The 23658-nt window shown below is 38.7% G+C and overlaps 1 protein-coding gene across 5 annotated transcripts in view; it reads left to right on the plus strand.

The window, feature by feature from the left end:
• The window catches only part of BUB1B (BUB1 mitotic checkpoint serine/threonine kinase B), a 59210-nt gene that overhangs the window by 2967 nt on the left and 32585 nt on the right, over positions 1-23658 (plus strand). For 4 of the 5 annotated variants that reach the window (XM_054450695.2, XM_054450696.2, XM_063652582.1 and 1 more), the window contains exons 2-8: positions 1163-1306; positions 6143-6202; positions 6613-6757; positions 11350-11546; positions 18607-18776; positions 20052-20266; positions 20438-20529. In XM_054450695.2, coding sequence (XP_054306670.1) covers positions 1163-1306; positions 6143-6202; positions 6613-6757; positions 11350-11546; positions 18607-18776; positions 20052-20266; positions 20438-20529 — 1023 coding nt within the window. Of the gene's footprint in view, positions 1-1162; positions 1307-1989; positions 2108-6142; positions 6203-6612; positions 6758-11349; positions 11547-18606; positions 18777-20051; positions 20267-20437; positions 20530-23658 lie in introns of those variants that run through there. The other variant, XM_054450698.2, reaches the window with a different exon arrangement.

Consider the following 23658-nt stretch of genomic DNA (forward strand, 5'->3'; position numbering starts at 1 on the left):
CTCTATTTCAAAGATTAGTGCCAATGTGCCTCTCTTTTTGTTTTAAGTCCAGAGGTAATGTCTCTTAGAAGTAGTCTTCTATCTAACCATTGCAGGGCTCTGAGTTGCAGAATACGTAATGGTAATTACCTCCAAAATGTTTCGGGGATTTTCTCAGTAGGCTTGATAGAATTGGGTGTGAGGATGCAGGGAATTGTGACTAGTAAACTGTGTTTGTTTGCTTCTGCTTTTGGCTACCTATATGTACAAACTTCAGTTTTGAGTCATCATTGAAACATGGGACATTAGTCTCACCCACACTTTGCTAATTTTAATGTTTTTTTTTTGAGACACGGTCTTGCTCTGTTGCCCAGGCTGCAGTGCAGTGGTGTGATTATGGCTCACTGCATCTTCAACCTCCTGAACCCAAGCAATGCTCCCACCTCAGTCTTCTAAGTAGCCATGACCACAGGCATGTACCGCCACGACCACAGGCGTGTACCACCACGCCTGGCTAATTTTTCACTTTTTGTAGAGATGGGGGTCTTCCTATGTTGCCCAGGGTGGTGTTGAACTCCTGGGCTCAAGCAATCCTCCTGTCTCAGCCTCCCAAAGTGGTAGGATTATAGGCATGAGCTACCACGTCTGGCACTTATTTTAAATTAAACTAGATGATGCATTCAATGGTAAGCATAGAATTACTTGTTGCCTTTTTGTCTACTTTGCCAAATGTATAACACTTTGGTTCCCTTCTTTTCTTTCTGCCCTAAGCCCTATTCATTTTTCTTTTCTTTTCTTTTTTTTTTTTTTAAAGAAAGAGGCGGGGTCTTGCTATGTTGCCCAGGCTGGTATCAAACTCCTGGCTCAAGAAATCCTCCCACTTCGGCCTCACAAAGTGGTGGGATTACAGGTGTGAGCCACCGCACATGGCCATGCCCTATTCTTATAGTACTGTCTACAATATCCTTGCCAAGTTGTCTTCCATCAGGCAATACTGTAGCCATAAACTTGAAAAACAGCTAACAAAGCAGCTTAGGCATATAATAATAATAATAATTCTGTGTCAGTCCACTATATTCAACCCAAGACCATGAATAATCACCTATCGGAAGACATTTACAATAATCTAGTGCTGTAATAGTCAATGTTGGTATGAGATTTACATTTGTTTCCTTCTTCACAGTGAAGCCATGTCCCTGGAGGGAGATGAATGGGAACTGAGTAAAGAAAATGTACAACCTTTAAGGCAAGGGCGGATCATGTCCACACTTCAGGGAGCACTGGCACAAGAATCTGCCTGTAACAATACTCTTCAGCAGCAGAAACGGTGTGTAGAATGGCTGAGTCTCAACGTGTCATCATTCATCCCAAATGTTGTAGATAACGTGGGTGTGGATCCATGAGGGATGGCATAATGAGTACTTTTCAAAAATTGGTAGTATGAGAATCTGTTCTCTACCTGCTTTCGTATCACATGACAGCTATCTGAAGATGTCCTCAGGTATAATTAAGAACAAGGGCTACAGGATTTCATTTCACTGTGGTGCAGCCAAACTCTTTTTATCAATAGAAATACATTTTATACAGGGGGCAGTGATAAGCATAGTAAAGCAAGTATTACATTGCAATGCTTCCCAAAAGTATTATGTTAGGAAGTTATTTTTGAGAGTATGACAAAAAAAGAAGTGGTCTCCAAAGACATGTAAACCTCAGAACAATTGAATTTATACCAGAAAGTTCTCAATAATGATTTAACAAACTCTGGATAAATAAAAGCTGAAAAATACTCTTAATGTTATTCAAATGGATCTGTGGATCTCCTTTAACTAATACATGTTTTGATAAATATGCTTTTTAAAAAAAAAGGTAAATCAGAATATCAGCTTCTACCTTCAATCTCCGACAAAAGGAAATACTGCCATTACAGGCAAAATATCATAATTTGGGATTATAATGTAATGACTATTCTTATTCATCTGTTTGGATTTTTTTTTTTTTTAAATATGACAGGGTCTCCCTATATCACCCAGGTTGGAGTACAGTGGCCTGATCTCAGCTCACTGCAACCTCTGCCTCCCAGTTTCAAGTGATTCTCCCACCTCAGCCTCCCAAATAGCTGGGATTACAGGTGTGTGCCACCACGCCCGGGTAATTTTTATATTTTTACTAGAGATGGGTCCTTGCCATGTTGGCTGTGCTGGTCTTGAACTCCTGAGCGCAAGTGATCCGCCCACCTTGGCATCCCAAAGTGCTGGGATTACAGGCGTGAGCTATCGCAGCCAGCTTCATTCATCATATTTTTTCATGTTACATGCATCAGTAGATTGCTCTTTTTATTGCTGAATAGCATTTCATTTATTTATTCACCAATTGATGAATATTTAGATTCTTCCAGTTTTGTGCTTTATGAATAATGTTGCTATGGACATTCTTGAACAAGGCTTTTTGTAGACATAATTTTCTCTCTCTCTCTGTTTTTTTTTTTTTTAAGAGACGGAGTGTCGCTCTTTTGGCCAGGCTGGAGTGCAGTGGCACGATCTTGGGTAACTGGAAGCTCTGCCTCCTGGGTTCATGCCAATCTCCTGCCTCAGCCTCCTGAGTAGCTGGGACTACAGGCGCCTGCCACCACGCCCGGCTAATTTTTTGTATTTTTAGTAGAGATGGGGTTTCACCATGTTAGCCAGGATGGTCTCGATCTCCTGACCTTGTGATCCACCCGCCTCAGCCTCCCAAAGTGCTGGGATTACAGGCCTGAGCCACTGCGCCCGGCAGTAGACATAATTTTCATTTCCCTTGGAATGGAATTGTTGGACCATAGAATAGATGTATGTTTAACTGTTGAAGAAACTGGTTTACCAAAGAGGTTGTAACATTTTACATTTCTACCAGCAACTCATGAGAGTTCATTTGTACCAAATCCACTCCAGTATTTGGCGTGGTCGGTCTTTTTCATTTTAGCCATTCTAGTTTTGTGGAGTTGTGTCTCATTACTTTGCATTTCCCTGGTGACTAATAATGGTGAACGTTTTTTCACATGCTTTTTGGCCTTTTGTATGTCTTCTTTTGTGGTGTATCTTTTTAGATATTTTGCCCAGTTTTCAAATTGTGTTGTAGGGGTTCTTTATTTACTTTTCCCAGGAGTATAGATTCAAGTTTCCCTGATTCAAGTTTCAGGAGCATAGATTCAAGATTCCCTGAATCTATGCTCCCCAGTAGGGGTTCTTTATATAGTCTCTATACTAGTCTTTTATCAAATATATATGTTGCAAATTTTTTTTCCCTCACCCATGGCTGTTTATTTTCTGGGTTTTTTTTTTTTTTTTTAACTGCTAAGTTTTAAATTTTGATGAAGTTCAATTAATTAGTGTTTTTCTTTTATGGTTAGTACTTTTTGTGTCCTCTTCAGGAGACTTTTGCCTATCCCAAGTCACAAAGATACTCTCTTATGTTTTCTTTTACTAGCTTCATTATTTTAGCTTTTTTTTGAGACGGAGTTTTGCTCTTGTTGCCCAGGCTGGAGTGCAATCTCGGCTCACTGCAACCTCTGCCTCCCGGGTTCAAGTGATTCTCCTGCCTCAGCCTCCCGAGTAGCTGGGATTACAGGCGCGCACCACCACGCCCGGCTAATTTTTTGTATTTTTAGTAGAGACGGGGTTTCACCATGGCCAGGCTGGTCTTGAATTTCTGACCTCAGGTGATCCGCCTGCCTCGGCCTCCTAGAGTGCTGGGATTACAGGCATGAGCCACTGTGCCCAGCCAAGCATTATTTTAGCTTTTATGTTTAGGTGTATGATTTTTCTTAAATTTATCCTTGTATATGGTGTGGGGTTGGAGTAAACAAGTTTTTTTCCTCCCGTATGGATTGTCTTTCTAGTTGTTCTGCCTCCATTTGTTAGATTTTTTTTTTCCTTTCTTCAATGAATTGTGTTGGGGCCCTTTTCAAAATCATTTGACCACGTATGTGTGGGTTATTTCTGGACTCTATATTCTGTTCCATTGATCAAATTGTCTATCCTTTCACCAATAAAATACACTGTCTTGATTAGTTTTACATAGCAAGTCCAGCAGAGTGAGTTCTACAGCTTTTGTTCTTTTCAAAATTGCTTTAGTTATTCTTGGTCCTTTGCCTTTGCAAACACATTTTGAAATCATCTTGTCAATTTCTAGAAAAGAGCCTACTGAAAAGGAAAAAAAAAAGGCTGGGCACGGTGGCTCAAGCCTGTAATCCCAGCACTTTAGGAGGCCGAGGCGGGCGGATCACCTGAGGTGAGGAGTTTGAGACCAGCCTGACCAACATGGAGAAACCCTGTCTCAACTAAAAATACAAAATTAGCCGGGCGTGGTGACGCATGCCTGTAATCCCAGCTATTCGGGAGGCTGAGGCAGGAGAATCACTTGAACCTAAGAGGTGGAGGTTGCAGTGAGCCGAGATTGCGCCATTGCACTCTAGCCTGGGCAGCAAGAGCAAAATTCCGTCTCAAAAGAAAAAAGAAAAGAGCCTACTGGGATTTTGATTACATTGGTTTGAATCTATAGATCAATTGGTAGGATTGCTGATTTTTATCAGTAGTGCCTTAGATTTTATTGTTTCACCATTTTTGCAGATAATCTCATTATTTCACACATTAATTGCCATATTAGCCTCATAACTGTGGTCCCTTCTTCTAATGCCTGGCTATCCTTATAAAGTTGCTTGATTAATCTTTCTGAAATCTTATATTTAAGATGCCCTCCAATTAAAGAACCAGTAGTGGCTGGAGTAGATGGAATCCAAAGTCTTTAAATTTACATTTAAAGCATGTGCTTCTTGCTTCTCCAGGGGTCTCCGTTTGCTCTCGGTACTGACTTTATGTTATAGCTTAGGGTCCACTCACCTTCCTTTGGATGAGCTCTTCCACCTTCGTAATTTTATTCAATATTAGTTTCCCTCTGTCTTGAAAAAACTGTTTTTCTTTCAAATTCCATGGTTCCTTCAGAGTCTCACCTTCTGAGGCTGCTTCTGTGATACCTCCGTTTGACTTCTTAAAGCCTTTACTATCCATTCTTGGCAACTGTAATTTAGTATCTTGCTTTGTATCACTAGTTCATTTTTCATTTGTGTACTTTGTTTTTCTTATTAGAATAAATTCCCATGTGTCAGGGACTAATTTATTATTTTTAGATCAAACATAACTGCTTATCCAATTTTTATTAATCATTTATCCAAATTCTGGCTTATTACCTGCTTCTTCCCCTCTATTCTAACTGGTCAGTCTTAATTTGGTCTTAACCCTCTGCCTTTCTCAGCTTTTTATAGTCATATTTTACCCTTTTTTTGAGGTATTCTCCAAATTATTTATGGTATTATTCTTCTCTGACCAATGTTACCCATGGAAGTTTTTTTTGAACTTTAAAATTCTTATTGATAAATTTGTTCATGTGTGTAAACCCTTTACATTTAAGACTAGTCAACCTAATAAGAAAGTACTATTATTATCCCCATTTTACAAATGAGGAAACTGAAAACAGTTTTAAGGAGCTTGTCCATGTTACTCAGCTTGTAATTGGTGGAGCTGAATTTGAATGTAGGTTGTCTTGTTCCAGAGTTCTTAACTGCTGTGTAATAATAATACTACTCTTCTGTATGTTGTCTTGAAATTTGTTTCTCTAATTTCTGTATATTTTCTCTCTCTTCTTATGTTAAGTAGAATCTTAATTATTTCTATTCTTTTTTTTTTTTTTTTTTTTTTTTTTGAGATAGAGTCTCGCTCTGTTGTCCAGGCTGGAGTGCAGTGCTGCAATCTCTGCTCACTGCAGCCTCTACTTCTGGGTTCAAGTGCTCCTCCCACCTCAGCCTCCCGAGTAGCTGGGATTACAGGTGCTTGGCACCACACCCAGCTAATTTTTGTGTTTTTAGTAGAGTTGGGGTTTCACCATGTTACCCAGGCTGGTCTCAAACTCCTGACCTCAAGTGATCCACCCCACTTGGCCTCCCAAAGTGTTGGGATTACAGGCATCAGCCACCACGCCTGGCCTTTTTCTATTCTTTAACAAACCCATAAACTCTAGTGCAGTAATTTAGATCAATATTACCTACTTATTACGTGAATAAAAATGGAAGTGATACTTGTTCATTGGCTGTTGTCACTATCGCATACGCTAACTTTGTCTGTTTAAATTTCAGGGCATTTGAATATGAAATTCGATTTTACACTGGAAATGACCCTCTGGATGTTTGGGATAGGTGGGTCTTTTTATTTCACAAGGACAATAGAAACATTAACAGATAAGTCCTTATGGCCATGTTTCTCAAATTGGGGTATATGGAGTGTGTGTCAGAGTAGACAGTGGTGTCCTGGGGGCACAGAGATCCAGAATAATCATAATGTATCTTCCTGAGGTGTTTAAGATTCAAGAAATTTTGAGTTTATGATGTACGACTTTGAACTACATCCTTCTATCCCTATCCTCAGTTTTCCCCAGAAGCATGTACTAGAGATACTTTGGAGAAGTTTGAGGGATACAGGCTTAGGGTATGTCATTGAGGACCTCAAAAGAAACATACTTCTGCTAAAATCCAGAATGGGTCTTGGAGCAAGAACAAAAGTACATGTTCAATTTAAAATGTGTTCTTATCTTTTTCTTCTCATTTAGGTATATCAGCTGGACAGAGCAGAACTATCCTCAAGGTGGGAAGGAGAGTAATATGTCAACGTTATTAGAAAGAGCTGTAGAAGCACTACAAGGAGAAAAACGATATTATAGTGATCCTCGATTTCTCAATCTCTGGCTTAAATTAGTAAGTGTTTCTCAAGTGCCATCTGAGTTTTAAATATTAAACTAAGAGATTTTCTCTAGAGGTATCTGGTATACCAAAAAAAAGTAAAACAGCCATTTTGAACCATTTAGTAGATTGGAAACATTTAATAAATATGCAATACTTCTTAAATTGGTTCTACTTAAAGATGGACTTAAATATAGTATAATAAGGTATTTTCGCCCTTTTAAGATTGATCGCAAAGTCTGTAGATCTCTCAATGAGTATGGATTAATAATTTATTTTATGTTTTGAAACAAGGTCTCACTCTGTCACCCAGGCTGGAGTGCAGTGGCTCCATCATGGCTCACTGCAGTCTAAACCTCCTGGGCTCAAGCAATCCTCTTGCCTCAGCCTCGTGAGTAGCTGGGACTACAGGTGCTGTGCCATTACATTCAGCTAATTTTTTAATTTTTAATAGAGATGACATCTCTCTCTGTTGTCCAGGCTGGTCTTGAACTCCTGAGCTCAAGCCATCCTCCCACCTTGACCTCCCAAAGTGCTGGGATTATAGGCGTGAGCCAACACCCCTAGTCCGGATTACTTATTTATTTATTCTAAAGATAACTAAAGTCTGTAGTCCCAACACTTTGGGAGGCTGAGGTGGGCTGATCGCTTCAGCCCAGGAGTTCAAGACTAGTCAGGGCAAAATTGGTGAAACCCCATCTCTACAAAAAGTACAGAAATTAACCAGGTGTGGTGGCACAGCACCTGTAGTCCCAGCTACTCAGGAGGCTGAGGTGGGAGGGTCGCTTGAGCCCGGGAAGTCCAGACTACAGTGAGCCGAGATTGCACCACTGTACGCCAGCCCAAGTGACAGAGCAAGATCCCGTCTCAAAAAAACAACCAAAACAGAAAAACATAATTGGGCCATTCAACTGTACTGGAAGAGGAGGTGCAGGAGCTAACATTTGGCAGCAGTGTGGTTGTTTGGGGAAAATCTTCCCTCTGTGATTCTGGTATCCCTTTCACCCCTTTATGAAAGTCATCAACATAAAGAAGTGATATTTTAGTTTTTTATTGGTCTTTGGACTTTTTTCACCTAGTATATTGCTACAGCCAAAAATGTCTGCCTCAGCTGGGCATGGTGGCTCATGCCTGTAATCCCAGTACTACTTTGTACTCACTTGACATGTAGGAAAAACATATTTTTTATTAAAAAAATGACCACCGTTTCTTAGACATTAATATTACTGCTTTTGTTCTAAAATAAATTTAAAAAATAAACAATAAATATTTGGAATTATTTACAACCACTGCAATATGATGAAATATTGACATTAAAACTGATAAGGTTTCTTACTAAAATAAATCTCTTGACATTAAAACTGATAAGATTTCTTACTGAAATAAAGTAAGAAATAAATTTCTTACTAAAATAAAGTAATAAAATAAGAAATAAATTTCTTACTAAAATAAAGTAATAAAGTAAGAAAGAAATTTCTTACTAAAGTCAGTCTTGGGGAGGACTGATTTTAAACTTCCAATACAGTTGACCCTTGAACAACACAGGGCTTAGGTGTGCCCACCCCTTACCCAGTTGAAAGTCTGCATGTAACTTTTGGCCCCCAAAATTATTAATAGCCTACTGTTGACCAGACGCCTTACCAATAACATAAAGTTGATGAACACATAGTTTGTATGCTATATGTATTATATCTTTTTTTTTTTTTACAACAATGTTAGCTAGAGAAAAGAAAATGTTATTAAGAAAATTATAAGGAAGAGAACGTATATTTAATAGTCATTAAGTGGATCATTATAAAGATCTTCATCCTCGTCTTCACATTGAGTAGGCTGAGGAGGAAGAAAATGGGTTCGTCTTGCTGTCTCACGGGTGGCAGAGATGGAAGAAAATCTGTGCATATGTGAACCTATGCAGTTCAGACCTGTGTTGTTCAAGGGTCAACTGTAGTTACAAGTATAGAAAATTAGGTAAATCCTGAAGGCATAAGGTATCTTGATTTCCTCAGGACATTCGACAAATATTTTTACATCCTTAGTGAAAGGTTGGAGAAATTACCTTATGGATATTAGTTACAGAAACTTATAATGAAGAATGACACCCAAAGAATGCTAAACAGATTTGTTAGCCTGGAGTCTGTGGACCCTGGTGGTGTAACAATGGATTTTGTCCTTCATTTGTCACTAGCCTAAATAATATCTTTACATGTAATTTATTAAAAGATTGGAGACTGGGTGCGGTGGCTCTCACCTGTAATCCCAGCACTTTGGGAGGCCAAGGTAGGTGTATCATCTGAGGATAGGAGTTCGAGACCAACCTGGCCAACATGGTGAAACCTCATCTCTACTAAAAATACAAAAAATACAAAAATTAGCCACACGTGGTGGTGCGCACATGTAATCCCAGTTACTCAGGAGGCTGAGGCAGGAGAATCGCTTGAACCCGGGAGACAGAGGTTGCATGAACTGAGATCATGCCACTGCACTCCAGCCTGGGCGACAGAGCGAGACTCAGTCTCAGAAAAAAAGATAATAATTAAAAAAAAAAAAATTGGACTAGCTGCACCTCTAAAGTGACTTTTAATCCCAGGATTCTATGATTATATTTCATTGGAGTTGTTAAAAGTAACAACTAATTAGAATAATTTATCTGTTTATTTTTGATAACCTGGTGCTTGTACTGAAGAAGAATAATATCATGAAGTAAAAAGCATAATCTAGATCAGTGCTACTGAAAGAAGGGTTTGCATAGTGTTTGAGATAAGTACAAAAATTGAAAGTACAAAAATTGAAACTTTGGTAACAATTTGATATTGCCAGGACATCCAAGTACATCATCATTCTTCGAGTAACTTCTGTTTTTATTTTACTTTATATCAGTCCAAATGGAACACACACATACACACAATAAAACTGGCCCCTTTGCCACAGATTATTTGAGAAGCACTGGTATAAACAACCATCAAATTCAAATGATCAGCACTAGAATGATCAGCAATAATCTGAACTTTGTATGTGGCTAATGAGGTACATATTAAACTATTGCTTTTTCTTTGTGGGTCTGGTCAAGAGGAGTAACAGATGAATTCTTCACACTACTTTCTTTTGCTTTGCAGAAGGATTTCTCCAGTCAGTTATTTTATGTGACTCCTACAGTCTAGCTAAGGAAAAAATTGTTTCTGGAAAACATCTGGTATTTTTATTTAAAGGTATAAAATTATTTTAGTTTGGCAATTTAAGGGTTACCAAAAAAAAAAAAGGTTTATTTAACTTTTAGATCTATTAATCTAACCATATAGTCCTTTTATTTATGTTATTTCTTAAGTGATCTTATTCAGCACTCTGAATAACCTGATCTTTATTGGCTGTCCCATGCACAAGAACACCAGAACCATTCAGAAAGCTCTCAAAGTAGTGAAATCAATGTTAATCTATATTTATGTAGTGACAGATATCAAAAGACTGGATCTTGTGCTGGTAGCACATTCAGAGTTATAACTTTTGAAACACCACCACATATGAGAAAACATCACTAATTTAAATAAGCAAGAAAAATCCATTTACTGAATTACTGCAAAATTAAACTATAAAATACTAATTATTTTTGTTAAAGATATAAATAAAACATTTCATTTATTTAGCATTTGTTGTACTAGACCATGATTAAGGGCCGGCATATAATAGCAATGTCTTCTGAGCTTGTAGAGCTTAGTTAATCTGAAAGACAAATGTGAAGCCATTAATTGTAACTGTAACAAAGAGAAAATTACGAGTTCTATAGGAACACATACAAGAAGGACTTAACCTGGGCTAGACAATTAGGAACAGATAAATAGCAGATATTTGGTAAAGTAACAATGGTAGCTTGATAATCACAATTGATTAGCTTGATATTCAAGACCTATCACAGCCTTTTTCTCCAGACTACTATCTTGCCTGGACCCCTACATAACTTTTAATTTTCTGTATCTTTGCCTATGATATTTTCTCTGGCTGAAATACCCTTCCCTTCCCATTTTCCACCTGATGAAAGTCCTTTTCTCCTTCAGGGCTAAGCTCAAATGTTAACCCCTTCCTCCCCCTTTTTTTTCCTTTTCTTTAGAGACAGGGTGTCTCTCTGTCACCCAGGCTAGAATGCAGTGGCACCATCATAGTTCACTGCAGCCTCAAACTCTTGGGCTCAAGTGATTCTCCTGCCCCAGCCTCCTGGGTAGCTAGGACTACAGGCGCCTTCCACCATGCCCAGCTAAATTTTTAAATTTTGTTGTAGAGACAAGGTCTTGTTATGTTGCCCAGGCTTGTCTCAAACTCCTAACCTCAAGCGATCCTCCTCCTCCTACCTCGGCCTCCCAAAGTGCTGTAATTACAGGCATAAGCGACTGCACCTGGCTTATTACTCCTTCTTGAAGCCTTTACTCTCCAACTCTTCGTACAAATCGCTCAATTTTGTCTCTTTTTTAGGTCCTCCCAGTATGGTCCTTATCACATTGTAATAATAGATTTTTTTTCAATACAGGAATTGCATGTAGTATCTCCAGTGATTGTTTGGCAACTAATAGGCATTCAATACGTGAGTAGAAATTGGTTAACTGTTAACACTTCTGTTACAGGGGCGTTTATGCAATGAGCCTTTGGATATGTACAGTTACTTGCACAACCAAGGGATTGGTGTTTCACTTGCTCAGTTCTATATCTCATGGGCAGAAGAATATGAAGCTAGAGAAAACTTTAGGAAAGCAGATGCGATATTTCAGGAAGGGATTCAACAGAAGGCTGAACCACTAGAAAGACTACAGTCCCAACACCGGTAAACTTTCTTTAGAGCTTGTCTTAACTCTAAAAATAATAAAAATAAATTATCTCTTTTTTGCATCTGAATAAAGTGCTTTCTGGTGGATTGGCATGTTAAGTTTACTTAGTTACTATTCAATTTTTTTAAAGATATATTTAAAAAATTTTATTTATCATAGAGTAAAATCCACTCTTTGGTATATAGTACTATGAGTAAAAAGACTTGTGATCATCATCATTACCAAGATACAGAATAATTTCACACCCCCTAAAAGAATTCCCTTTGTAATTAGTACCTATGCTGAACCCAAACCCCTGGCAAACACTGGTTTATTCTCCATCCTATGGTTTTGCCTTTTCCAGGGTGCCATATAAATGGAATCGTATAATATATAGCCTTTTGAGTCTGGCCTGTTTGATTTAGCATAATGCATTTGAGTTGTAAAAGTTCTTTATAGATTGTAAATATAAGCCTTTGTCAGATATGTGATTTGAAAATATTTTCTCTCAGCTTAAGCCTGGTCTGTTCGTTTTCTTAACTGTCTTTTTTAGAACAGAAGTTTTTAATTTTAAAGTCTAATTTACAAGTTTTTCTTGTATGGATCGTGCTTTTGATGTTGTGTCTGAGAATTTTTTGTCTAGCCAAAGGTGGTTACAGAGATTTTCATCTTCAAGTTTTCATCTTCAAGTTTTATAATTTCACTTTTTACATCTAGATCTCTGATCCATTTTGAGTTAATTTTTGTAAAGGATAGAGGTTAAGGTTCTTTTTTAGCATATTAATGTTCATTTGTTCCAGTGCCAATTGTTGAAAAGACTAACCTTTCTCCATTGAATTGCCTTTATACCTTGATTTTAAAAAAATCAGTTGATCATATTTATGTAGGTTTATTTCTGTTATTCTATTTTTTCTACCGATGTATGTGTCTATCCATTAGTGTTTACCATGCTATCTAGATTACTGTACCTTTTATAGTAAGTCTAGAAATCAGATAAAATGAGTCCTCTAACTTTGTTCTTATATTTAACTCTGGTAGTTCATTTGACTTTCTATATAAGTTTTAGAATCAGCTTTCTGGGATTTTGATTAGGATTATACAGGAATATGGTACAATTCTCCATTTATTTAGGGTTGTTTTTTTTAAGTAAACTTTGGTAGATTTTTGTCTTTCAAGGAATTGATCCATTCATCCAAGTTAATGAGTTTGTGGGCATAGAGTTGTTCATAATATTCCCTTATTATGCTTTTAATGTCTGTAGGTTATGTAGTGATTCTCCCTCTTTCTCCTGATACTGGTAATTTGTGTCTTCTCAGTCTGGCTAGGATATCAATTTTACTGATTGTTTTAGAAAACCAGCTTTTGGGTTCATTTCATTGATTTTTTTTTTCTCTTAATGATTTTCTGTTCTTAATTTTATTTCTGCACTTTATTTCTTCCCACTTGCTTTGGATATAACTTGCTCTTCTTTTTGTAGTTTAAGGTGAAAGCCTAGATCACTGATTCTAGACCTTTCTCTTTTTCTAATAGAAGCATTTAATGATCTAAACTCCCTTCTAAGCACTGCTTTAGTTGTATCCCACAAGTTGTGATATACTGTATTTTCATTTTAATTTAGTTCAGAATATTTTCTAACTTACCCCATGTCTTCCTTTTGACCCATGAGTTACTTAGAAGTGTATTACTTCAGTTAGGAAGTGTTTTTGGATTTTTCAGATATCTCTGTTATTGATATCTAGTTTAATTCCATAGTGGTCAGAGAACATAAGGTATATGGTTTCAAGTCTTAAATTTGTTAAGGTTTGTTTTATCACCCAGATTATGGTTTATCCTGGTGAATGTTTCATGTACACTTGAAAAATATGTATATTCTGTTTTTTAGAGTGTAATACTCTGTAAATATAATTTAGGGCAAGTTGACTGGTAGTCTGTTCTGCTCTTCTGTATCATTGATGACTTTCTGTCTACTTGTTATATCAATTACTAAGAAGGGCTTTGAAGCCTCTTTGTGATTTTGTCTATTTCTTTTAGTCCCATCAGTTTTGCCTAATATATTTTGGAGTTCTTTTAGATGCATAAACATTTAGAATTGACCCCTGTATCATTATATAATGTCTCCCTTTATCCCTGATAATACTCCTTATTCAGAAGTCTACCTGGTCTGATATTAGTACAGCTATTCCAGATTCCTTTTTGTTTGCATGATACATCTTTTCCCTTTCTTTACTTTTTAAAAACCACATTAAAAAAAAAAAAAAACACTCTTAGAGTTGTATAATCATCATTACAATCTAATTTTAGAACATTTTTAACACCCTAAAATGAACCCCATGCCCACTAGCAGTCACTCCCCATTCCTACTTACCTCGTTCCTAGGCAACCACTACTCTGCTTTTTGTCTCTATGGATTTGCTTATTCTGGACATTTCAGTTAAATGGAATCCTACAATACACGGTCTTTTGTGATTGGCTTCTTTCACTTAGCATACTATTTCTTTTTTTTTTTTTCCAGGGAGGGGAGGGTGGAACAGGGATTTTCAGCATACTATTTTCAAGGTTCATTATAAATGAACATAGTTGTGACATGTATCAGTACTTTATTCCTGTTTATTGCCGAATGATATTCCATCATATGAATATTATTTATCCATTCATCAGTTAGTGAACATTTAGGTTGTTTGCACCTTTTGGCTATTACAAAATAATATTGTTATGAATATTTGTGTAACAGGTTTTTGTGTCATTTTCTTTTTACCTTTTTGTTAAGCTAGTCGAATTTAGCAGTGGAGGATTATATACCAACTTTAGTGACACTTATGTTAATTAGCTTCTTTAACTTTTAACCTATGTCTTTATATTTTTTAAGTGGGTTTCTTATACACAGCAAATAGTTGGGTCTTGTTTTTTCCGTGAACTCTAACAATATCTTTTTTGTTATGTTGAGACCATTTAATAGAATTTTTAATATTGTTGGGTTTAGGTCTACTATTTTATTATTTGTTCCATGCCTTTTGTTCCTCTTCGGCCTCTTTCTTACCTTCTTTTGGATTATCTGAGTGTTTTTTAGTATTTCATTTTAATTTGTGTTATTGGCTTTTTGCCTGTTAAAACTTTTTAAGTGGTTGCTATAAGGTATATAATATACCTAAACTTTCACATTCTACTTAGAGTTAATGTTTTACCATTTAAAGTAAAATACAGAAGCTTTATAACCATAAAGGTTCCTTTATATTCCCTACCCTTTTGGTATAGTTGCCGTATGTATTACATCTATATGCATTGAAAACCCCACCAGATAATATTTTGTTTTGCTTTCAAAAGCCATATATATATCTCTCTCTTAAATAACTTAGGAAAATAGTCTCTTGTGTTTACCCTGTTTTTTGTTGTTCTTTCTTCATTCCTGAAGCTCCAAGTTCCCTTCTAGTATCATTTCCCTTCAGTCTGAAGAACTTCTTTTAGCCATTTTCTTTTAGAGCAGGTCTGTTGTCAATTAATTCTCCTAGTTTTTCTTCATCTGAGAATGTCTTCATTTCATCTTCTTTCCTGACAAATATTTTTACTGGATATAGAATTCTGGGTCAACGTTTCATTTCTTTTTTTTTTTTTTTTTCTTTTTTTTGAGGTGGAGTCTCGCTCTGTCACCCAGGCTGGAGTGCAACGGATGGCACGATTTCAGCTCACTGCAACCTCCACCTCCCAGGCTCAAGTGATTCTCTTGCCTCAGCCTCCCGAGTAGCTGAGTAGCTGGGACTATAGGCATGCGCCACCACACCAGGCTAATTTTTGTATTTTTAGAAGAGATGGGGTTTCATCACATTGGCCAGGCTGGTCTCAAACTCCTGACCTCAAATGATCTGCCCACCTTGGCCTCCCAAAGTGCTGGGATTACAGGCATGAGCCACCGTGCCCAGCCAACATTTCTTTTCTTTCACCACTTTAATGATGTTATCCCACTGTCTTCTGGCCTCCGTGGTTTCTTTTTTCTTTTTCTTTTTTTTTTTTTTTTTAGACGGAGTCTCGCTCTGTCGTCCAGGCTAGAGTGCAGTGGCGCAATCTCGGCTCACTGCAAGCTCTGCCTCCTGGGATCACGCCATTCTCCTGCCTCAGCCTCCTGAGTAGCTGGGACTACAGGTACCTGCCACCATGCCTGGCTAATTTTTGTATTTTTAGTAGAGACGGGGTTTCACCGTGTTAGCCAGGATAGTCTCGATCTCCTGATCTCGTGATCCACCTGCCTCGGCCTCCCAAAGTGCTGGGATTACAGGCATGAGCCTCTGCGCCTGGCCCTCCGTGGTTTCTAATAAGAAATCTGTAGTCATTTAATAGTTCCTGACCTATACATAATGTGTTGATTTTCCTCTGGCCTTGTCCAGGATTTTTTCTTGTTTAGCTTTGGTTTTCAGAAGTTTGATTGTGATATGTCTAGATGTGATTTTTTGGGTTTTTTTTTTTGTTTTTTTTGTTTTTTTTGTTTTTTGAGACAGAGTCTAGCTCTGTTGTCCAGGCTGGAGTGCAGTGGCACGATCTCATCTCACAGCAACCTCCACCTCCCGGGTTCAAGCGATTCTCCTGCCTCAGCCTCCTGAGTAGCTGGGATTACAGGCATGTGCCACCACGCCCAGCTAATTTTCTGTTTTTAGTAGAGCTGGGGTTTCTCCATGTTGGTCAGGCTGGTCTCGAACTCCCGATCTCAGGTGATCCACCCGCCTCAGCCTCCCAAAGTGCTGGGATTACAGGCGTGAGCCACCACGCCTGGCCTAGATGTGATTTTCTTTACATTTAATCTGGGCTTCACTGGGCCTTTTGAATTTGTAAATGTATGCCTTTCACAAAATTTGACAAGTTTTCAGCCATTATTTTTAAAATGATTTTTTATACCTATATTTCTTCTTTCTCTCTCTGAGACTTCAGTTGCACAAATTTTAGACCATTTCTTCCGACTCTGCTACCAATAATCTGTCCAAATTAAACCTTTTGATATCATTCCATAGGTCCCTGAAGCTCTGTTTAACCATTTTTCTTTTTGTTTTTCAGAATGGCCCATTTTTATTGCTCTGTCTTCAGGTTCACTTATTCTTTTCTCTTCCGTCTCCATCCTGCTATTGAAACCATTCAACATAAATTTTTTGTTTCAGATACTGTATTTTTCAATTCTAAAATTTGTTTCATTCTTTTTTATAATTTCTGTTTCTCTGTTGAGAATTTCTGTCTTTCCATTCATTTCAAATGTTTTTACCTTTATCTCATGGAACATAGTTATATTAGGTATTTTAAAATCTCCAGGCTGGGCACAGTGGCTCACACCTGTAATCCCAACACGCTGGGAGGCTGAGGCGGGTGAATCACTTGAGGGTCAGGAGTTTGAGACCAGCCTGGCCAATATGGTGAAACCCTGTCTCTACTAAAAATACAAAAATTAGCTGGGTGTGGTTGTGGGTGCCTGTAATCTCAGCTACTCAGGAGGCTGAAGCAGGAGAATCGCTTGAACCTGGGAGGCAGAGTTTGTAGTGAGCCGAGATTACACCACTGTACTCCAGCTTGGGTGACAGAATGAGACTCTGTCTCAAAAAAATAAAATCTCCATCTGAAAACTATACCATCTGGGTCATTTTATGTTTGCATTTGCTTACTGTTTTTTCCTTTGAAAGTTGGTCACATTTTTCTAGTTCTTTGTGTGTCAAGTAATTCTTGTACCCTGGACATTTATCCTGACCCTATGTTATAGGACTCTGATCCTGTTGGCTAGTATTCTCTGGAGAATATCTATGTTTTTGTCTTAGTAGACAACCACACTTCAGATATTACAAGTTCTTTGTCGTCTTGTGTGGCTGTTGGTTCCACTGTCAATTCAGTTTTCAAGACCTTTGTTGTGTTGCTTTGGGTCTGTCCCATGCACGTCCTGCTTAAGGGTTAATATGGGGCTTGGGCAGTGGTTTATATCATAGTTCAGTTCTCAAAGCCTTTTCTGTGCTGCTTTGAATCTACCCTGTGCATGCATAGCTCAAGAGGGTACCTAAGATGTGTGCCAATTCACATACAGAATTAGGAGATCCTCTCATTCAGCTCATTCCTTTGCAGTTCTCCTCCCATATATTCTTTGGCCTTCAGAGTCCTCTCTTCCCAGTCCTCAGGCCAGAAAGATGGGGTTTCTCTAGGAGTTTTACATTCACACACCACCACTGCAACAGTTCAAAACCACAAGAGAAAATAGAAGAATAAAAAAACAGGAAACAATCCTGCATGGGTTGTTTCTTCAAGTTTTGACCCCTCTCCACAGTCTGCTTGCTTTTGTTGACTTTTCAGAGCCCTCAGTTAGTTGCTTTTTCTGTATATTGTCTACAGTTTTTAATTCCTATCAGTGAGAGAGAGAGAAAAGGTATAGTGGGCATACTCCATCTTGGCCAACACCTGCAATTTATTCTGGGTTTTTTGGGGTTTTTTTTACCCTTATGATAATACTTTTTAAGGCTAGTTAAATGAAGCAGTGGTAGGAATGGAGAATCTCTTCTGATAATACTTAAAACTGTGGCAGCAGCACAGGAAGTTTACTTTTCAAACTTCTGCCAGCTTTGCTAAAGTACAATGTCATGTCATATGCAACTTCATTTCATATAGGTCAGGAGAAACTGTATATGTGTGTGTGCGTGCATGTGCGCGCATGCATGTGTATAGAAAAAGAGACCCACAGTGATAAAATAGATGTGGCACAGTGTTAACAATCGGTGGGTCAAGTTTTCTAATAAAAAGTTAGTGGGGAAACTCTAATCTTAATAAATTCTGACCTTAGTCTTAATAACCCTAACCTGATCCTCAGATCAACTTAATGGTGATTTTCAGAATAATTTAAATTGGTCAAACTTGGGCATTTAAAGGGAGAGTTAAATAATTCTAGCCAAAACTTTTCATGCTCTTAAGGTGACTGTCTTTACTTCTGAGAGAATAAACATGTTCTTTGGTATATTTCTGCATTCTTCCCCCAGCCTGTTCTTCTAATTTGTTTACTTTAACAAATTGGAAATTTTGAGTCTGATAAAGTGGTCACCTCACTAAAAGTTGTGCATTCTGCTACTTTAGACAATTCCAAGCTCGAGTGTCTCGACAAACTCTGTTGGCACTTGAGAAAGAAGAAGAGGAGGAAGTTTTTGAGTCTTCTGTACCACAACGAAGCACACTAGCTGAACTAAAGAGCAAAGGGAAAAAGACAGCAAGAGCTCCAATCATCCGTGTAGGAGGTGCTCTCAAGGGTAAGTTTGTTAAACGTTGTTTTGGAAAACTGTTAGTTTCTAGTGGTAAAATCATGTAAGAAGATAATACATAAATATACCTGTGGACACTGTTCTGGTTTGCTGAATACTGAGTAGCACAAAGAAGGAAGTCAAAAGACAGCTAATATTACAGTGTGCAGTAAAATCAAAATGCATCAGTAATTTTGTGTCTTAATTAAGAAAGACATTTAGGAAGCATCAAGATTTTCTGAGTTTGAGTTGTTAGTTGAAAGAAGATATGTAGTAACATAGCAGGTGTTGTTAAAGTGAAGCTTACATACACCAAAGCCTCAGAGAATGATACTAATATGGTTAAGAACCCTGCCTTCAGAGCCCTTTGGGACCAGAAATTAGACTCTCTATATACCCAAAGATCAGCAATAATTTTTTTTTAATTAACACGGACTTTTTTTTTAAGAGATAGGTTCTTGCTCTGTTGCTTGAAACGTGGTGGTGCAATCATAGCTCACCGCAGCTTCAAACTCCTAGGCGCAAGCAGTCCTCTTGCCTCAGCCTCCCAAGTAGCTAGGATTATAGGTGTGGGCCACTGCATCTGGACAACACTGACTATTTTTTAGAGCAGTTTTAGGTTCATAGCAAAATTGAGCAGAAGGTACAGAGAATAATAAGCTTTTATTTACTAAATTTATAGCAGTTAGACATGTAAACCAGACTGTTTTTTTAATCTCTTATTTCTTTCCTGGTATCAATTTATCAATAATCAGAATGTTGCTTGGTGGTTCTAGAATTAGGATATAGGGAGTGTATGGTCCCAAAGGCTATTTCATCCAGATCATGATGAAGCTTGGTTAATAACCAGCCCCACAACAGAAAAAACCCCTAATAAATGGGTTAATTTTGTATTCTCTAGTTCCAGTATATCCCTGCTGATTTCCATTGAGAGAAAATTTAAAACTGAAGAATAAAACTTAGGTTAGTTTCTGATAAAACTACATAATGTTTTAATGATGACTGAAGGAAGATGCAGAATGTCTTTTTTGGAAATCTGTGAATAAAAGATGTGGAGTGACTGGAGGAGGGAAAAGAAGGCAGAATATAAGTAACAAAGAATGGATAAAATGATTCTATTTTTGATTTATTAATTTTTTTTAACGATTATTTTTAAAATTTCTTTTTTTTTTCTGTTGTAGTGGAAATACTGTCCTTGAGTTGAGGAAGAATAGGTATACTTTATCTGGCGTCTAAGTTAATAATGAAACATTTTACACGAGGTTTTAATATTTTTGCTCCTAGCTCCAAGCCAGAACAGAGGACTCCAAAATCCATTTCCTCAACAGATGCAAAGTAATAGCAGAATTACTGTTTTTGATGAAAATGCTGATGAGGCTTCTACAGCAGAGTTGTCTAAGCCTACAGTCCAGCCATGGATAGCACCCCCCGTGCCCAGGGCCAAAGAGAATGAGCTGCAAGCAGGCCCTTGGAACACAGGCAGGTCCTTGGAACACAGGGTAAGGACTCTTAGATCCAGTGCTTTGCTGACACAACAAAGACTTCACATTTAGAGTAGAGAAGTATTTTTACCATCTCTTTTAATTCCTCTTGAATATTTAGCCATGGTCTATATATGCTGTCTGAGAACATAAAACTATGGTAATTTTAGTTTTCTTCTTCATCTCCAGCCTCGTGGCAATACAGCTTCACTGATAGCTGTACCCGCTGTGCTTCCCAGTTTTACTCCATATGTGGAAGAGACTGCACAACAGCCAGTTATGTGAGTGTGGTTTTTGGATATTTTGAAGTGGGAATTATTAAGGGTGGGCAGAGGCACCTATTCTACTTCCCAAAGGCAGTTTCTTCTTTATGAAGATGAAAGTAACCAGGCCAGGTGCAGTAGCTCACACCTGTAATCCCAGCACAGGCTGAGGCAGGAGGATCCCTTGAGCCTAGGTGTTCAAGACCAGCCTGGGCAGCCTAGTGAGATGCTGTCTCTATTTATTAAAAAAAAAAGTAACCAGACAAAGTTTTGTATATCCTTTATGTTTGTATTCCTTTGAGTATGTTAGGGTTAAAAGACCATTTGTTAATATTTAAGGAATAAACATTAATTAGGTTTATCTTTTCATTACTGAACATTGCTTTAGGAAAATTAATGGTGGCTATTCTGGAAGATGGATTGAACATAGATAAATAAGCTATTGGAGTAGTTCAGGCAAGGATATGAAGGGGCGGTATTTGGGCAGGGTAGTGGTAACGAAAGGAGAAGGGAGCATGGATGGGAGAGGCTTCAGCAGTAAAGTTAGAAGATTTGTCTGATGGGATAATGGGGATGTAGGGAAAAGATAATGTGATTTAAATGAGACGTTCTTATTTTGTCATTGATAGTAATGAGAAATTATGGTAGTTTTCCCTCTTATCCTGCTTTTTCCTTCTGGACATATTTTTTGTCTTTCTTCCTAATCCTTAGCATTTCTGTTTTTAAGAAAAAGTATAGTAGCTGGTGGTTAAATAAACAAGCCAGCCTGAGATTTAGTCTAACGCTTAACATTGCCTAGTTCTTTTTTTTTTTTTTTTTGAGATGGAGTCTCGCTCTGTCGCCCAGGCTGGAGTGCAGTGGTGCGATCTGGGCTCACTGCAAGCTCTGCCTCCCAGGTTCACGCCATTCTCCTACTTCAGCCTCCCAAGTAGCTGGGACTAGAGGCGTCCGCCACCACGCCCGGCTAATTTTTTTTTTTTTCAGTAGACGCGGGGTTTCACCGTGTTAGTCAGGATGTTCTCGATCTCCTGACCTAGTGATCCGCACTCCTTGGCCTCCCAAAGTGCTGGAATTACAGGCGTGAGCCACCGCGCCCAGCCCTAGTCCTAATACTAGGTTGAATTCTGTCCCAGTGCAAGAGTTACCTCATAACTAATTTTTAACTCCCACTACATGCTAGGAATGCAAAAATAATAATTAAGATTTTGAGCAAAAATTCTGCCTAAGTGCGCAGGACAAGGGAAAGGCTATTTTTTTTTCTTTTTAAACAGAGTCTTGCTCTGTTGCCCAGCAGGCTGAAGTGCAGTGGCACCATCTCAGCTCACTGCAACCTCGACCTCCTGGTTCAATGGGCATGGCAGCCCACGTTTGCCATCCCAGCACTTTGGGAGGCCAAAGTAGGAGAATCACTCCAGGCCAGGAGTTCGAGACCAGCCTGGGCAACATAGCAAAAACCTGACCCTACAAAACAATTTTTTTTTTTTTTTTTTTTTTTTGGGAGACGGAGTCTTGCTCTGTTGCCCAGGCTGGAGTGCAGTGGCGTGATCTCAGCTCACTGCAAGCTCTGCCTCCCAGGTTTACGCCATTCTCCTGCCTCAGCCTCCCGAGTAGCTGGGACTACAGGCGCCTGCCACCACGCCTGGCTAATTTTTTCTATTTTTTGGTAGAGACGGGATTTCACCGTGTTAGCCAGGATGGTCTCGATCTCCTGACCTCGTGATCTGCCCACCTCAGCCTCCCAAAGTGCTGGGATTACAGGTGTGAGCCACTGCACCCGGCCAACAATTTTTTTTTTAATTAGGTGGGTATGGTGGTGGGTGCCTGTAGTCCTAACTACTCGAGTGGCTGAAGCAGGAGGATCACTTGAGCCCAAGAGTTTGAAGCTACAGTGAGCTATGATCATGCCACAGCACTCCAGCCTGGGCAACAGGGCGAGAACCTATCTCTAAAAAATAAATCAATTATAATAATAAAGAAAAATCAGCCTGGCATCATGGCTCATGCCTGTAATTTCAGCACTTTGGGAGGCTGAGGTGCAAGGATCGCTTGAGCCCAGGAGTTCAAGACCAGCCTGGGTAACACAGGGAGACCCTGTCTCCACAAAAAATTTAAAAATTTGCCAAGTGCGGTGGCTTGCACCTATGGTCCCAGCTACTTGGGAGGCTAGGGATCACTTGAGCCCAGGAGTTTGAGGCCACGGTGAGCTGTGACTGCACCACTGCACTCCAGCCTGAGTACAGAGTGAGACCTTGTCTCAAAAATAAATAACGAAAATAAAAAAGAAAATCCTATGAGCCTTTATAGAAATCGATAACATACATTTGTAGATGTCTGGTTTTTCTAATGTTTCAAGTCATTTTGTAGAAACATGACTTATGTTAAAATTAATATGGTACAGGAAATATTAAACTTATTATTTTTGAGACGGAGTCTCACTCTGTTGCCCAGGCTGGAGTGCAGTGGTGCAATCTTGGCTCACTGCAACCTCCACCTCCTGAGTTCAAGCAATTCTCCTGCCTCAGCCTCCTGAGTAGCTGGGATTACAGGTTCAGGCCACCACACCTGGCTGATTTTTATATTTTTAGTAGAGACAGGGTTTCACCATGTTGGTCAGGCTGGTCTCGAACTGACTTCGTGATCTGCCTGCCTTGGCCTCCCAAAGTGCTGGGATTACAGGCATAAGCCACCGTGCCCGACCTAAACTTATTTTTATTTTAAATTATTTTCCATGGATGTTTTATTTGACCTCTCCACACATTTTTCTTTAGGTTGCATTTTGCTTAATGATGTGTAGAAGCTCTTCATAGATGAAGAAAATCAGCTAAAAATCTATAATACGAGTTGCAAATATTTTCCCCCTACTTTGTCCTTGTCTTTTGGCTTCATGTAGCAGTAACCATTATGCTTTTAATTATCATACAGTCAAATTTAAGTTTTCTTTTTTTTTTCCCGAGACAGAGTCTTGCTCTGTCACCCAGGCTGGAGTACAGTGGCACCATCTTAGCTCACTGTAACCTCCGCCTCCCGGGTTCAAGCAATTCTCCTGCCTCAGCCACCTGAGTAGCTGGCATTATAGACGCCCGCCACCACACCCAGCTAATTTTTGTATTTTTAGCAGAGCCATAGTTTCACCATGTTGGCCAGGCT

The sequence above is a fragment of the Pongo pygmaeus genome, chromosome 16, assembly GCF_028885625.2.
Source record: "Pongo pygmaeus isolate AG05252 chromosome 16, NHGRI_mPonPyg2-v2.0_pri, whole genome shotgun sequence".
Taxonomy (NCBI): domain Eukaryota; kingdom Metazoa; phylum Chordata; class Mammalia; order Primates; family Hominidae; genus Pongo; species Pongo pygmaeus.